Genomic DNA, 15,731 nt, shown 5'->3' with positions numbered 1-15,731 from the left:
CACTTAACAAATTGTATCTTTTCTGGCTTTGTGATATATTATGTAAGCTGCCTTTTTTTTAAAATGCTTTATTCTTGTATTTTCCTTGTATATTTCTGTCCCTTCTCAATTGTTTTGTGTGTGTGTGTATGTGTGTGTATGAGAAGGTAGATGATGAAATTTATAACTTTTGTTTTTTGTTCGGTTAGATTTTGAACTCTCCATCCCTAAGAAATTTAAATTGCCTGAAGGTTTTCTAAGGAGTGGATTTTAAGAATTAACCTATTATTTTTATTAAGGTAATCAGGCAATTAAGGCACTTAGTGGGTATTATAATCTAGTCTATTTTATTTGACTTTTAGGCTCATCTAATTACCTGGGTAATTGCCATGCATCCAATTCACTGTATGTACTATAGACAGTTTGAAAGTCCACTTCTAAAAAAAAATAATAAATAAATAAATAATTTTTTTTTCTACTTTATAACCATTTTTATCTGCAGAGATTCAGGGGTGAGCCAGTTGATTGTGAGGCTTAGGATTTCTAAGTCGCTTGCTCCTGATACTACTGGGTTGCTTAAGAGGTTCTGATTGAGAAATTGATCTTCCCCCAAACCAAGATGTCAAGAAAGAACTTCGAACAAAACAGGCCTAGTCCCTCACATGGTGCCTTGGCCATCGTACGTCACTGAAGCTTGTGTCTCTCCGAGGTGGCGGCGTGTGGGTCCCCAGCAAGCGGGGTACTGTCCTGGACAGGCCGCACGACGGGTGCCTGCCCGGGGGTCCCTGGCCGACATGGGGACACCTTCTAGGTGCTTAGCTCACTGCCGATTTGAGAGGACGTTGCTGCGTAAAAGCCTCAGGCCTGCCGGCCACCCCGGCCACCCGGCTACCTGGCCATGGCCCCTCTGTGGTTCCTGCCGCCCCAGTGGTGGCATTGGGCCTTGGCCTGTGTGCACTGTGCCGTATCGCCGGGTCCCCAGGGCCCTCGCTGGACACACCGACTGTGGACATGTACCACTGACTCCACTCTGTCTGCGTCGTTCGTTGAATCCCTTGGAGGTCTTTCTTCTCGCTGTCGTTGCTTCATGGAGGGGGACACCGAGGCCCAGGGCGGCTCCGTTGTTTGCTCAAGGTCAAGGTGTTGGCAGAACTGGCTAAGGCTGGGCCTTCCTGGCGCGGGAATCCGTTCTGGCGCTACTTGGCCACGGGCTGCAGAGGAGACATCTTCACGGTGGCGGGGATGGCGTCGGCCCTCATCGGCAGGACACCTGCTTGGACCGGCTCCGCAGACGCCACACTGCCCACCACTCGGGAAAACGGCACAAGCTGGTACCGGTAGATTCGTTTCTCGGGCCAGCCTCCTGGTGGCGGGAGGGGCGCGGGGGACTCCCTGCCCCCGCGTCCCTTGCTCTGAACTTCCAAGTGATGTCTGAGACTGACCCACGCAGAATCGTTCCTCTAGGTCACGAGGATTTAGCCATTTGGCATCTGCAGCAAAGCGCGCGTGCGCTCCCGAGAGCGACAGCATCTCGTCCAGTGGGAAGAGTTGCCACTGTTACGCCGAGGAACCGAGTCAGCAGAGGAAGCCTGTTCTCCTACGACCTCGCTCATAGGAGGAACGTGAGGGACAAAATGCAGGGTCCTAGGGGAAGGGAGGGAAAAACAAGACAGAATCAGAGAGGGAGACAAACATGAGAGACTCATAGGAGACAATGAGTGAGGGTCGCTGGAGGGGAGGCGGGGCGGGCGGGGACGGGGCCACTGGGTGACGGGTACGAAGGAGGGCACGGGATGCGATGAGCTCTGGGTGTCACGTACGACTCATGAGTCACTGGACGCTGCCTCTGAAACTGGTAATATATGTTAATTTGTTGAATTTAAATAAAAAAACAATAGTTGCCGCTTAGCTGAGAGCAAGACCCTACAACAGCAGCGCAGAAACCCAGCTGGAACATTCACAGCGTTCTTGGTGTACGGCGTTGCCTTGTGATTGAGGCTCCAGGACGTTTAGTTACCAGTTGTCTTTGCTCTTAGACTGGTGAGTAGCACTCACATGTCAGCGTTGAAACGAATAAAACAAAGCTAGTGACCTCAGCAGCGTCTCTGAATGATCTGTGATTAAACGGGGGCAGAAATCGGCGCGCGATCCTTGGCCTCCGCGAGCAGAAGTGAAGAGGAGGATGGAATCAGCTGAAGGTAGTTCCAGCCAAGCCAGACGAGCGAGACCTCTGCCACCCCTCGCATGTTCCAGGCCTGATTGTTGTCGGATTGCCCCGGATGCATCCCCCAACAGGGCAGGTCACAGCGGCAGCTGATGTGTTTCATGTGCTTTACTAAGTCTCTTCTGTGTAGTTTATAATTCCCGATGTTCTCCGTCATGGATCGGAGCCACTCGACAAATTTTTATGTGGCTTTTTAGATGTCTGAGTTAAAAGAACTGGTAACTTCGAAAAAAAGAAATAAGGCGGAGTAATTCAAGTTTCTGTGGCTCTAAAACCATTCATAAAAGTGTTCCCCATTTCAAAACCTAAGTGTTTTATTGGGTGAAAAAAAAAACGTCAGGGAATGTATCAGTCAGTCTTCCTTGAATTCTGTCTGGGGAGCTCCAGTGACGCGGGCGGCACCTAACGGCCTGTGTTATCCAGTGTTCCTACAGTAGTGACATCGTGGAAGATGATAAATCCCAATTGAGACGCCAGGGAAAAGAAACAAAATTGATCCCTATGTCTTTTTGCATATGGTAGGGTACTTCGAAGATACTTTGAGGTTGATTCTGGAGGTAAAGTCACTTGGGTGAGACTAGATGTTCTTTACCTTTTCAGGGTTATAGGATGCTTTTCGGGATATGATGAAAACCCCATATACCAACCCCACCCCCAGAGAAATATATATGTGCCCGTGACATAATTTTGCAGGTATTTCACGGGATTCACGGATTCCCCCGAAGTCCCAACTGCGGATCCCTGGCTTGCAGGCCCTAGTTGTGTCCCTCATTGTTGTGACAGCTTTACTTCATGCCTTGGCTGTGGGTCAGTTAATGGCAATAAATATTAGAAGGAAAAGATAACTGGGATTGGTTGTTGTATTGCGGGAATATTACCTTTTTGACTTGAGAGTAGTTGAGCCTAAAGCTTCCAAGGGTCATAACTCTGAACTGTTACTTAAGGATCCCACTCAGTGGCGCGCTCCCAGGGTGTCGGGAGTGCAGGCTGCCTCGCAGGTTTGGAGGCTTCCACCCAGGACACTCTCGGTCGAATGCAAACCGTGCTGTTTCTCACATTTTGTATTTTTCAAAGAGGTGTATAAATCAACATCAGTGTATAATAAAAGGAAAATCACTCACCTGGACTGACGGGCACAGTTCATGCCTATTGTTTTGTTGAATTTTCATGCAGAATTGATTTTCTTTCTTGTTTTTTTAATATCATTAATTAGTAATCGTTATGGCTTGTTTTTTCTACCCTTGCCCAGTAGATGGTACTGTCAGCTTTAGGTTGAAATATTCCCTTTTCAGAGTGGATCATGGTAAACTTTATTTATTTATTTATTTCCCAAAGAGAAGAGTTACCTTTAGCTCTATTCCTTTCAATTACCTTTTTGCCATTTCCTAGACTGACATTTTTGGGTGTGCACACTAGGTGTAGTACGCACGTGTTACCTGAGAACTCGTATCTGAAATATGTAGTAGGAAACATTGTCACTTTTCTTAAAGTGTTTCAGCTTTGTCAGGTCAAAAAGCTTTTAATCATTGTTGAGTATGTGCATAACATTTTTTAAGGTGCTGTGTTTTCCTGGTGGAAAAAAATAGTAATTTTCGCTTCAGCTTTTTCCGACGTACACACACAATGTGAGTGATTAAATGAATTATTTTTTTGGCATATTGACTAAGCAGATATTTTAGACTGGAAAATGGAAAGTCCTAAGTTTACATACGTGCACGCTCACATAGATTTCTGCAAAAGATCTAGAAACTTTAAGTGAAAAGTTTTACGATCTTTTGAATTTCGAGCTTTCTGGTTTTTCACCTCGCTGTCGAAATGCGTGGATCCTCAATGCCATTCTGTTTTATGGAAAGACAGAAGAATATGTGAGACTCTGGACGTCATCAGTAGGAGAGTGAACCTAGTTGTCTCCGCGAGGGTGGGAGGGGTGGTCCCTGCACATGGGTGATGGTTAAGCCTCCAACACGAGCACACTACAGCCAGGCTGTTGCAGAAACGTGATTGGTTTGAGGCTTGTCTTGAGGTGAGAGGAAACTTTTAGTATTTGGGGTCAGAGTGTCCCTGGAATCAGAATGTCTGTAACTTTTAGTGATAGAACTGGGCTGTGGCCTACGGGTTTGCTCAGATCTCAGCTCCTGTTGTGGCGGAGTGGAGGGGACAGGACGGAGGTTCTAAGGGCGGTGGGAGAAAGGGGTGCTCGGGCCCGTAGCTCGGCCTTCAGCCCACCCGGCCTGTGTCTCGGGGAGGCAGGGACGCCAGTGCCGGTCGTTATTTCTGGAAGAGGGATTTCCTTCTCTAGGACTAGGTGACCTTGGGGGAGAAAAGTTGATTCCTGGGAAAACAGTCATTCCTCTTTTACTAATTTTGATGGCTAAGCCAGTAGGAACACCAAAGAAGAAAACCAGTCGCCGCAGCAGCTGGTGTTGGAGGTGAGCGAGCACGTGGCGGGCCCTCAGTGGCGCCAAGACCGCGGCTCCCGGGCAGCACTCTGCACGCTCTGTTCCGGCTCCCCCCATCCACACCCTCCCACCCCCGTCCCCATGTCAGTAGACCCGAAGGACCTGGTGTCCGCCGAGGCCTCCCCTAGACGCGATTGCCTCGGCGGACTTGTAGGGCGACCCCGCGCTTTGCTTAACTGCCTGTCTCCCTTGTCGCTAGTTTCGGGTCAACGAGTTCGGAGCCCTGGAGGTCATCACGGATGAGAGCGAGATGGAGAATGTTAAAAAAGCAACAGCTACCACAACCTGGATGGTACCGACGGCTCAGGAAGGTAAGAACGGGTCGTCGGCGGGGCCGGTTCCTCCTCCTGAGTGCTGTGCAGTAAGAATATCTGGGTTTTGTAATAGGCTGGAGCTTTGAAAATCCGGGGTGATTTTCATGTCCCGTGTTCTTAGGTAAATTTCTATGACAAGACTCATATGGAACCAACTTTTGTATTTTAAAGTAACCGTAAACTGTCTTCTTTCCTAATGCCAGACCTGTACTAGCGCAAGGTTAATTGGAAATTACCAAGTAGAGCCAGTGTCGTAATAGCCTGCCCAGGTGATTTAGCCAAACGCCTGCCACTTTTTTTTTCTCATCTACTCCGATGGTTGTAACTAACACCTATATGCTGATGACTCCTAAATCTATATCTCCAGCCCCGACCTCTCCCCCGAGTGCCAGGCCCGTATTTCCACCTGCCTACTGGACATCTCCACCTGGATGTCCCACAGGTACCTCAAACTCCACATGTCTGAAATGCGATTCATTTTCTATTTCTTTCTCCCCTTCCCCCAAACCTGCTCTTTCTTCTGTAACCCATACTTCAGTTGGTGGTAGCACCATCCACCACCCAGTGGACAAGCAAGAAACCTAGGAGTCATCCTGAGTTTGTTCTCCCCCCCCGTCCCATGGCCTATATTAGTCCTCTTGGTTTTTATTTCTAAATATGTCTCTAAATATGTCTCAGATCTGGCTTTTCCTACTAATAATCACTGCCACTGCCTTCATGTAGCCCCCGACCAGCTCTCACCTCAACTGTTGCAGACTCCACCTAGAGAATCACTCTGCTTCTAATCCCACACCTTGAAATCAGAGGAACTTTGGTAGATCGCTTCTTTGACACTTCACTGATTTCTTAGGGTCTCTGTAGCTGGACATACAGAGACCCGGGGGGGCGTGCCACCCCCCCCCCACCTGCTGTGTCTCTTCGCTCTCTGTTCTGCTCTCTGTACCCTATGTGCTGGCAGTGCCAGCAGCACTGAGTTCCACGTAATTCTCTCAACACGTCATGTGGTGTCATGCTCCCTTGCCTTTGCTCATACTGTTTTTTCTGGCTGGGAAGCCATTTCTGTCTTTGTTCAGTTGGTAAATTCCTCCAGGCCTTCAAAACCCACTTGAGGCTTTATATCAGAAAATCCTTCCCTGACCTCATCCCAGGCTGAGTGAATCACTTCTCCCTCTTTACTACTTCTGGAACTTGTTCATGCTTTAATTGCATGTATCACATTTTATTATAAATACTGGCTTTCTTGCCTGTCTTCTCTTCTAGACTGTGAGCTCTCTTGGGCAAGGTCTGTACTGTCATTATCAGTGTCTAGCATAAATTGGTGCCTAATAAATGTTTGCTGAATGAATGATTAGCCTTACAATTCAGGCAAAAGGAAGTCTGAGTTCCTAAATGGTTTGGATAATTACGATTTAGAAGATCTCCCACCTGAAAAGCCACATAGATGATGATTTAACCAATTTAGTAGAACAAAACCACTCATCAAAAGGTGAATAGCATAGATGATCCTTCTTAAATTTTGTCAAAGATTCATCTATAAAATAGGATTCTGTAGGTTGACAGTTTCATCTTCTGGATTTAGTAATGAAGTTTTCTTTATTTTACTTTGAATTCTGTAGAAAAAGCCTTGGGTGAACTTTTTATCTTTTCTATGGAGTATTTTTTCTTATGTAAATGATTTGAGCAGTTCCTGCCCAGGCCCCTTTCCTTCTCCCTCCAAGCACTGTAGATTGGTAATCATTCATTCAACAAACATTATTCTCTTATTGTGTCGCTAACAACAAGATTATTAGAAGAAAAAGTTTAAGTGTATTTTGGAATGTTTTCTGTCACGATTCTAATTCTTTTATTTTGTTTTGTTTTCTCCTTTTCATCTTCTAGTCTTTTCAGAGAAGACCGGGATGCCTTTCAGGTTGAAGGATCCGGTGAAAGTAGAAGGGCTTCAATTCTGTGAGAACTGTTGTCAGTATGGCAACGTAGATGAGTGTCTTTCTGGAGGAAACTATTGCAGCCAGAATTGTGCCCGACATATCAAAGACAAGTAGGTTTTTGCCCTGTTCCATCTACAAAATGGGTTTCAGAGTCCAAGGTCATGGTCTTGAGAATACAGAGGCTCTCTGACAGCTGTCACCCATTCATGCCCCTTTTTCATCTTAGAGGCGTGTGGACCCTGACCCCATTACCGGACCTACGGGCTTCAGTCACATCCACTCTGAGTTGTACTGCCAAAGTCCTGCCTGCAACTATACCCCCTGCCTCTTTTCTTTAGCCTTTGAGTCCATCCAGCACTCCCTCGCTGAGAGCCCTGGAATTTCTCTGAGCTACCTACATTTTAATGATACCGATGTTTATGGAAAAACAGTTTTGTTTGTCCTTGGGGAGTTCTTAGGTAACTCAGCCCAAACTCCACAAATGAAACAAAGCCACCACAAATTGGGAAGCAGCTGAATGAAGATGGCCTAGGGAGTTGTGTAATGAGTTGCACCACCGCAGACCTCAGGGCACAGGGTGGATTATGGGACAGCAGCGTAGGCTCTGGCTGATGGTACCGTGTGACTCGGCCATTTGGGGACTGGCTGACAAAGTTCAGCTAATCATGTGGTGTATTTTTTCATATAATCGTGGACCACAAATAAGTAACCAGTATAGGCCTGGAAATTGTCTGTTTTTGTTGGCCAACGTTTATTTTACAAAGTTACACTTGGCCTTTGTCAGTCGCACTTGTCATTCTTAATAATTACTAGATCTTTGCCTTAAAGTCACTCTGAAGACCAAAACATCTCTAAATAATTGATTCTTTTATTAGTATGGATGGCATATGTGAAAGGCAAAACGTTTTAAACTTGTTAGAGCCTGTTTCCATATAATGCTGATCCCCTTTTGAAATTAATACATAAGCTAATTTCCATTTTCTACTTGGAAGTGTCATATGAGACGGTGGTTTCAGCTGTTCCTTCGCTGTGCTATTTAATGCCTACATGCTTCTGCTGGTGGTTAGTGTTTTTCCTTTGGAGGATGATTTTTTTTTTTTAATTTGTGAGATGATCAACATGTAGATGTTTGATAGGTTTTGTTTCCTGTCACTATTTTGGTTTTATAAACACAACAGAGATCAGAAGGAAGAAAGGGACATAGGAGAAGACAACGAGGAAGAAGATCCTAAGTGTAGTCGGAAGAAGAAACCAAAATTATCTCTGAAAGCCGACTCCAAGGAGGATGGAGAAGACAGAGATGATGAGATGGTTAGTATCTCCTGTGCACCCACCAAAGAGCAGAGGGGTGCTTCTCAAGAGAGTAGCACCCTGGTCAGAGGCGCTGGCTGGCCCTGCAGCCAGCTACCTGACGTCCAGTGCTGGTTCCGTGACTCTGTGTCTCGGTGTCACTGTCCCCATTTCAAAATGAGAATAATAAATAATAGCAGCCTTCCCTTAACCTGAAGAAGTCAGGTGTGCTGAAATTTGTCACTGGAGAGAGAGGGAGGGGTAATAAGAACAAAATCTTCAGCTTTGCAGATGAATCTTCGGCTCCTCTCGATGCCAAAATGTGAGTCCCGTTTTGGTAGATTGCAGATGGATCTCCGAGGACTATGAGAGTAGGTAGACGATGGCAGATAAACATCGGGTACATTAGGGGAAACTAATCCACAGTGTGCCAGTTGAAACGTAAATATCTTATCCCTAAAGTATATGTTAATGGTCCCATATGAAATGGGAACTTGGAGGTCTTGGAGCGTTTCCCTTCAGATCAGTGTTGAGCAGCCAGTTATTTGCTGGTCTCTCTCCGAGGAGCCAGACACAGGGATGTATGGCAGCAGGACAACAGGGTCTCCCCTCTCAGGGGACTTAGAATAAATAGGAGATGAGGCAGCCTGTGGTAAGTGCTGTGCTGAGAAGTACCGTAGGGCGTGAGGACTGGCTGACTTCTTTATGTGGACGCGTCAGGGAGGCCTCCCAGAGAAGGTGGCATGAACAGTGTAATCTGGGTAAGAAGAAGGAATCAGCTTTGTAAAACTAGGACTGAGGAGTCCCCCTGGGCAAGGGGATGGCTAGCGTTGTGTCCCTAAGGTCAGAACACATGTGACATGTTTTGTTTGTGGAAATAAAGACGATCTAGTTGAGCCTTACAGGTTGAGGGAGGGTGGAGTAAGAGGTCCAGGCCATGGAAGGCTTTGTGAGAAACCGGGGCAACGGGGTTTCATGCTGTTTTGTGGTGACAGGAAGCCCCTGGAAAGTTGAAGGCAAGAGAATGCAGTGGTCCGATTGTATTGTTGGCATGTGAGAGTGAGAATGCGGTCAGGGAAGCCCACGGGTGATTGCAGCAGACTAGGAAAGAGGGCTCTGTGGGTAGATGTCCCTGGATTCAGAGTCGATGTCGGAGGCAGGGTCATCAGGGGGCACACGGGAGAGAGAAGAATCCAGGGTAACTTGGGTTTGGGCTTGCACAGTTGATTGGATACGGATGCCATTTATTGAGGATGGGGAGGCACTACCAGAGCACAGAATGTGGCGTCCTTTGGCATCGTCAGTTTGAGACACTCGTCAGGTACCCACGTGGAGATCCCAGGTGGGCAGTTGGGTGTGTGAGTGTGAGTCAGGAGGAGGTCAGGGGCCGCGGACTGGGGATATTTGGGCAACAGATGATGTTTAAAACCCAAGAGGAGGGATTCAGCAGAGAGGAGAAAGGAACTAGGCTGGGGGAGACAGCAGCCAAGGGATGGAGAAACGAGGCCGGTGGCATGTGGGGAGAATCCGAACAAAGTGGTCAAGGGGCCCTAGGAGGAAAGTGTTTCGAGAAGGCAGGAGCAGTATCTGTGCTGTTGCAGAGTGTGATTCTTGGAGACGTTCTTGTTTTGTAATGAGCTTAGGCCAAAAGCAACATAGTTCTCAAATGACCTGTATTCTTACTTTCGTTAAAAGTTATGGAGTGAAATTGAAGAAAGGTACAAAAAATAATAACGCTTTCTGACAGCTCTCCAACTTTTCATTGGTGCCAGTTTCGTGAGCCTTTAAATTCCATAATTTTCCTTTCTTGCTGTAGGAGAACAAACAAGACGGGAGGATCCTGAGGGGTTCACAGAGAGCCCGAAGGAAAAGACGGGGTGACTCGGCTGTATTGAAGCAGGGTGAGTTGATGAAGGAAAGGCTTTACTTGTGACTTTGTGAAGTGGAAAATACCTCACGCGGGTAGACGTTTTTGTCTTAATTGCAACGTACGCTAGGGCGGCTAAGGCATTGTTTCAGGGTTTTCTTTCATTAAATTCTGTCAGTAAAAATCAGGGTTTCAAAGAAGTAGACAAGGAAAAAAATGGAAATCAGTAACTTCTGAGTAGTGTCGGTGCAAACAGGAAGACATCTGCCTATATTTTTCCATCAAGTAGGTTTTTTTTTTTTTTCTACTTTTGCACATTCACTAGAAGCTTTGTTCATTTCCTATGATTCTATGTTTTTAATGTTTCCTCTCAAACCACAACCCCCTGATGTGGAACCTTTTTTGTTTCCTTCATTGTTCCTCAGGCAACACTTTATTTTCCTGACGAGTCCAGTCCTCAGACCCTTGCCTTCGATACTTACCTGGATGATCTTCCCTCCTTGTTGATCAGGGCCCTCGGGTCTCCTCCAGAGAGGCCTCGGTGTCCGCCGCTGGGCTGGACCAGTCCCATGTGCCTGCCAACCCCTCATGTTAGGTGTCTGCCATGCAGCCGCCCTGCTGACCCGTCCCGTCGTGTTGTCCCCGCAAACGGGGCCGTGGAGCCCGTGCACCTCCTCCCTGCGGGGACGCGTTCCTTGCTTACTTGTCTCTCAGGTTCTCCTCAGAGAGAGCTTCAGCTCTTCCTATCTCGGGCACACGGCCTCCCTGTCCTGCCCTCGTTTGGGGGGGCGGTGACCTCCTGTTTGACATCACAGAGACGACAGGGGCGAGTCCCTCCCTCTGCCCAGGGCCTCACGGAGGTCCTGACCATCCTCTCCCTTCTGCTCGTCCACCTTCAGGGCCCGGCTCTTCTGGTGCCTTGTTCCTTCCATTGTTTATTTCTCCGCTCCCCTTGGATATTCAGCATTCTTCTCTTCCGGAGCTCCATCTTAGCCTGTTCAAATCCCATTCCCCTCATTTCGCCCATCAAGCTGTTACGCTCTTCCTTTCATGTCTGTTGTTTGTTAAATTAACCCAAAATAAAATCGATCCTGGCTGACTGCATGTCTTTATCACTTACATGTTCTTTTTCTGCTCGAAATCTGGCCCCTGCTAAATTGAGCACCCACTCTGCCCTGCAAATTAGCAGCCGTTCCCTCGGCACCTGGGGCAGTGACCTCTTAGTCCTCCGCTGCTTGGTCTCAGGAAACATGTTTTGTTTTCTTGTTTTGTCTTATATATATATTTTTTAAGATTTTGTTTATTTATTTGACAGAGAGCACAAGGAGGGGGAGGGGCAGGCTCCCCCCTGAGCAGGGAGCCCGACGTGGGGCTGGATCCCAGGACCCCAGGTTATGACCTGAGCCCAAGGCAGGTGCTTCACCGACTGAGACACCCAGGCTCCCTCAAGCAGCGTTTTTGATCATCTTGTTGCATGGCCCTGTCCTATCTTGTTTCCCGCGTTGTCTCCTTCATTTAGTCAACATTCTGCTGCTGCTCTCTTCTCCCACCGTACCTGGTCATACACCATAGCTTACGCCTTAGCTTTTGCTTCCTTAGAAGAGAGGCCAGGAAGAGAGCTGAGCAGTCCCAGCCAGGAAGGACAAGAGGAGCCCGGCATAGTTGTAGTTAGGGAAAGGAGACTCCGCCGGATGCATGTATGACCTCTGAGGTTTGGGAACCCGGTCCTATTAGTCTCACTTGCTTTTCAGGTGTGCCTCCGAAAGGAAAGAAAGCCTGGTGCTGGGCATCCTACCTGGAGGAGGAGAAAGCCGTGGCTGTGCCAGCGAAGCTCTTCAAGGAGGTACGGGCCCTTCTGGAAAGCGTTGTGCCTCGGGGCAAAGGTTCTGGAAATCTGATGTGGAATTAGCATTGCCGTCTCCATTGTTGGTTTAGGAACTGTGACTTGGGATGATTTCTTAGACATACTGTTCTCCATGAGTGTGTCTACGTCGGGGTACGTCCAAGGGCGGCTGACGCGGACGCGTGCTCACCGTCACCCGGTGCTGCCCGCCTGGGCACACGCCGCCGAGACACACGCTCTTTCCTCTCCACATTTACTGGGCTTTCTTTCACTCGTTAACTTTAAGAGCAGTGGCTCCAACTACTGCCGAGAAGCTCATAGATAAAGGAAAACTGGCATGAAATTTCATGTCCACATTGTGGCTTTGGGAGAAATGAAAAATGAGTTACTGAGCTTTATATGATCTCACGTCAAAAATCTAAAAGCAAGCCACGGTATTACATTAACTGTGATGAAAACACGTTGTCACAAGTGACTTAACATCGGGTATGAGTACAGGGACCAAGGGCCACCCCTGGGCTGGGCCTGGGGTCAGTAAGCTGCTTCTGTACCAGGACCAGATGGCGTGTAGTTCAGACGTCGTGGGCATCTGGTCTCGGTTGCAAGGGCGCAGCTCTAGCTCTGTTACTGTGATGAGAACAGCCGCAGACCAGGTGTAATGGGGGGCCGTGGCTGTATTCTGGTCAACCTTTAGTTATAAAACAGGGTGTGGGCTGCGTTTGACCCATTGTGTGTAGTCAGCTGGACCTTGTTTTAGATTATTTAATCATATTTAATCGTGGGGTGTAACCATGATTAAATGTACAAACAGATATTTGTATTTCAAGGTACCTCTGTGAAATATTTCAGGAAAAATTGTCCAAGTCTATTCATATGTGTATCTTACCTTGCTGTATATGCATTCGTGTAGGCAGTCTAAGAAAACGACACATAGTGAATGTTGTGATGGTTACATCCACGTTACGGATATTTAATTTAAACGTAATTGTCATTACATACGAACTTCTTCTATATAATTATTTTCTGCAACTTTGATCCTTGGTAGAACAGACTTTTTTTTTTTTTTTTTTATTAAAGAAAAGTTTAAATACAGCAAATTCCTCAAATCCGTGACACAGGCATGTAGTTCACACCGTAGAGGGACCAGAAGAACGGGAGGGATGTCCCTCAGACCCCCCCCCCCCCCCCCCCCCCCCGCACATCCCACATTCGCCTCTCCCAGTAGGAAGTGCCTACTGTCACCAGTTCTCCTCCTGGAAACCCGTACGTGCAGATAAGCCTAGATGTTCACAGATCCTGTCCTACCCGACTTCAGCCAGAGGGTAACAGGTCACACACACTTCGCTTTTTTAATTTTTTATTATTTTTTTTTAAGCTTAGTTTGGAAATGATTCCATCTCAGTCCACGGTTCCCTTCATCGTCCTTTTGTATTAATTCACGACACATCTTTGGTCTCTTCCGTAACAAGTGAAGCTGCTCCCTGTAGGCTGACAGGTGTGTGTTCATATGTGACACATGTACGACACACACACACACAAGTGTTCTGGCGAGTGACCGGGAGGCCTGTCGTCTTGCACACGATGTGGGCACCTGTGTTGGATAATGTCCTAGAAGTAGAATTACGGAGACAAACAGGAGGGATTTCCCGTCGCCTGGAATTCCGGTTCATCTTGTTCCCCCGGCATGGGTGCCCCTCAGCCATAATCAAGACCCTGTGCTTCGCCGTCCTGATGTCTGCATCTGCTCCCTGTTCTCAAGCTTGCCCCCTCCACTCCACCTGCCTCATCGTCTTGAATTAAAAACGTGAGGTCTTCTGGGTACTTACTTTAACTCTGTGAAGGCTCTTTTATATATAAGGTGATGGGGCATCTATAAGAAAGCCACAGAATTATTAGATAGATTTGGAGAAAGACCTCAGTGCACACCTGCTAACATCCCACCAACTCACCCAGAGCATCGTTCCCTGCTTTGAGGGCGACACTGAACCGCCGTTAACAATAGCGTAACAGATAAACGAGCAGCTTGGACATCACTGCGGGTCTGTCTCGAGCCAGACTTCTTTGGACTCTTGAATTTATTCGTAAAGATCGATGTGACTTTTAAACCATCGTCTATAATATTTTTGTGTTTTAAGAAAGAAAATTGTATTTCAGTTGACGACCACATACGGTTGATATTCTCAAAATGAAAAGCAAAACAAAACAAAAACCAGGATGCGCTGTTTGTACTGATGTTGTGAGGTCGCTAGAGGCTGTGCCATCTGCTCGTGATGAATGTGTGTCCCGGGGGCCCCCAGAGCCTTGCCCACACTGTGTTGATCAGACTTTTTGATCTTTATGAGCCTGATTAGGTGAAATAACGTGTTAGCATGATTTTACGTCGGATGACTCCCATGGGTGAGCTTGAGCATCTTTTCAGATGTGTAAAGGCGTTTCCTTTTCTGTAATCCGCTCATAGTCTTTGTTCATTTTCTGTTGGATTACCTGGTGGTCCTTTTCTTTTGGATTTTTAAGGATTATGCGTGTATTCGGTTAGTCTTTACTTAAGACTCATGGTCTTTACTTAATTGCTCACATTGTAACTGGGCCTTAGGATCAAATACTAACACTGCCGTCCTTCTGCCTTTCAGTACCAGTCGTTTCCATATAACAAAAATGGGTTTAAAGTTGGCATGAAATTGGAAGGTGTGGATCCGGAGCATCAGTCTGTATACTGTGTCCTCACCGTGGCTGAGGTAAGCTTTGCCTTGTCTTTATCCTTGCAACAGGGTGATGATGATGGGATGTTAACAATGGGAAAAGGTCCCATTGTTTGAGTGCTTACCTCATACCAGGCATCATACCTACTGTTCGTATGTCAGCGCACTGAATCTTTGTAGGAATCCTACACAGGCCGTGCTTTTTCCTTCCTATTCTATAGATAAAGGAGCTGAGGCTCAGAGAGCTTAAGTAATGAGTACAAGGTCACACAGCTCCCAAGTGGTCGAACCTCGATTTGAACCCCAGGTCCTTCCGACTCCATAGCTTTGGTCATGCTGTGGGGCTCCTTAATAGAAAAAAACAGACCAACAGATATTTGTACATTTTTTTTTAGTATTTCAAGGTACCTCTGTAAAATATTTCAGGAAAAATTGTCCAAGTCTATTCCTATGTGTATCTTAGTCTCGTTTGTTATTGAGAGCATTTCTTAGAATTCTTTTTTTTTTTTTCCTCCTGTGCTGGCCTCCGCCTTCCTCCCTCTCTGGAGTCAGGGATCCGTGTCTTTTACAAATGGGATCGAGACTTGCATCAGGCTCTGCACTCAGGGTGGGGTCCGCTTGAGAGTCTCCCTCTCCCTCTGCCCCTTCCCCTGCTCTCTTTCTCTAAAACAAAATAAATAAAAAAATCTTTAAAAATTCTCCCCAGAAGCATAAGATGATCCCTTGTGCACTAGTTTCAGTTACCCTGGTCATCTTTCAGTGACTTAGTCCATAAGAAGCTTGGCTCCCATGGGAACACGGAAACACGGAAGCGTCTGGTGTGTTCCACCTCTTGGTTTTTTTTTTTTTTTTTCCACCTCTTAGTTTTGAAGATTTTAGTTCGTCTAGTTTTTTTATTGTAACGGTAATGTTTGCTCACCATGAAAACCTCAACCTGTATAAGAGTATACGTTAGAGTCTCTTCTCCCTCTCCCTCTCCCTCTGCCTTTTCTCCAGCTTGTGCTCTCACTCAACTCCTTTCTACATGTAGATGGAATAATACACAATTTATGGAGCTTTGATGAGAGTATATCTTATATTTTATGTGCATATTTTTAAGCATTGGCTAGTGTTCCATTTTACGAATTT

The 15,731-nt window shown here is 46.7% G+C and overlaps 1 protein-coding gene across 9 annotated transcripts in view; it reads left to right on the top strand.

Moving 5' to 3' along the window:
• L3MBTL3 (L3MBTL histone methyl-lysine binding protein 3) overlaps positions 1–15,731 on the top strand; it is a 120,798-nt gene that overhangs the window by 25,954 nt on the left and 79,113 nt on the right. For 5 of the 9 annotated variants that reach the window (XM_026013385.2, XM_072764500.1, XM_026013386.2 and 2 more), the window contains 7 exons: positions 4,862–4,973; positions 5,344–5,418; positions 6,855–7,014; positions 8,083–8,215; positions 10,011–10,095; positions 11,813–11,904; positions 14,535–14,639. In XM_026013385.2, coding sequence (XP_025869170.1) covers positions 4,862–4,973; positions 5,344–5,418; positions 6,855–7,014; positions 8,083–8,215; positions 10,011–10,095; positions 11,813–11,904; positions 14,535–14,639 — 762 coding nt within the window. The remainder of the gene's footprint in view (positions 1–4,861; positions 4,974–5,343; positions 5,419–6,854; positions 7,015–8,082; positions 8,216–10,010; positions 10,096–11,812; positions 11,905–14,534; positions 14,640–15,731) is intronic. The other 4 variants (XM_072764504.1, XM_072764522.1, XM_072764515.1 and 1 more) reach the window with 1 other exon arrangement.

Source organism: Vulpes vulpes, chromosome 1, assembly GCF_048418805.1.
Source record: "Vulpes vulpes isolate BD-2025 chromosome 1, VulVul3, whole genome shotgun sequence".
NCBI classification, from domain to species: domain Eukaryota; kingdom Metazoa; phylum Chordata; class Mammalia; order Carnivora; family Canidae; genus Vulpes; species Vulpes vulpes.
The sequence above is the reverse complement of the archived record's forward strand: the minus strand, read 5'-3'. Positions and strand labels throughout refer to the sequence as shown.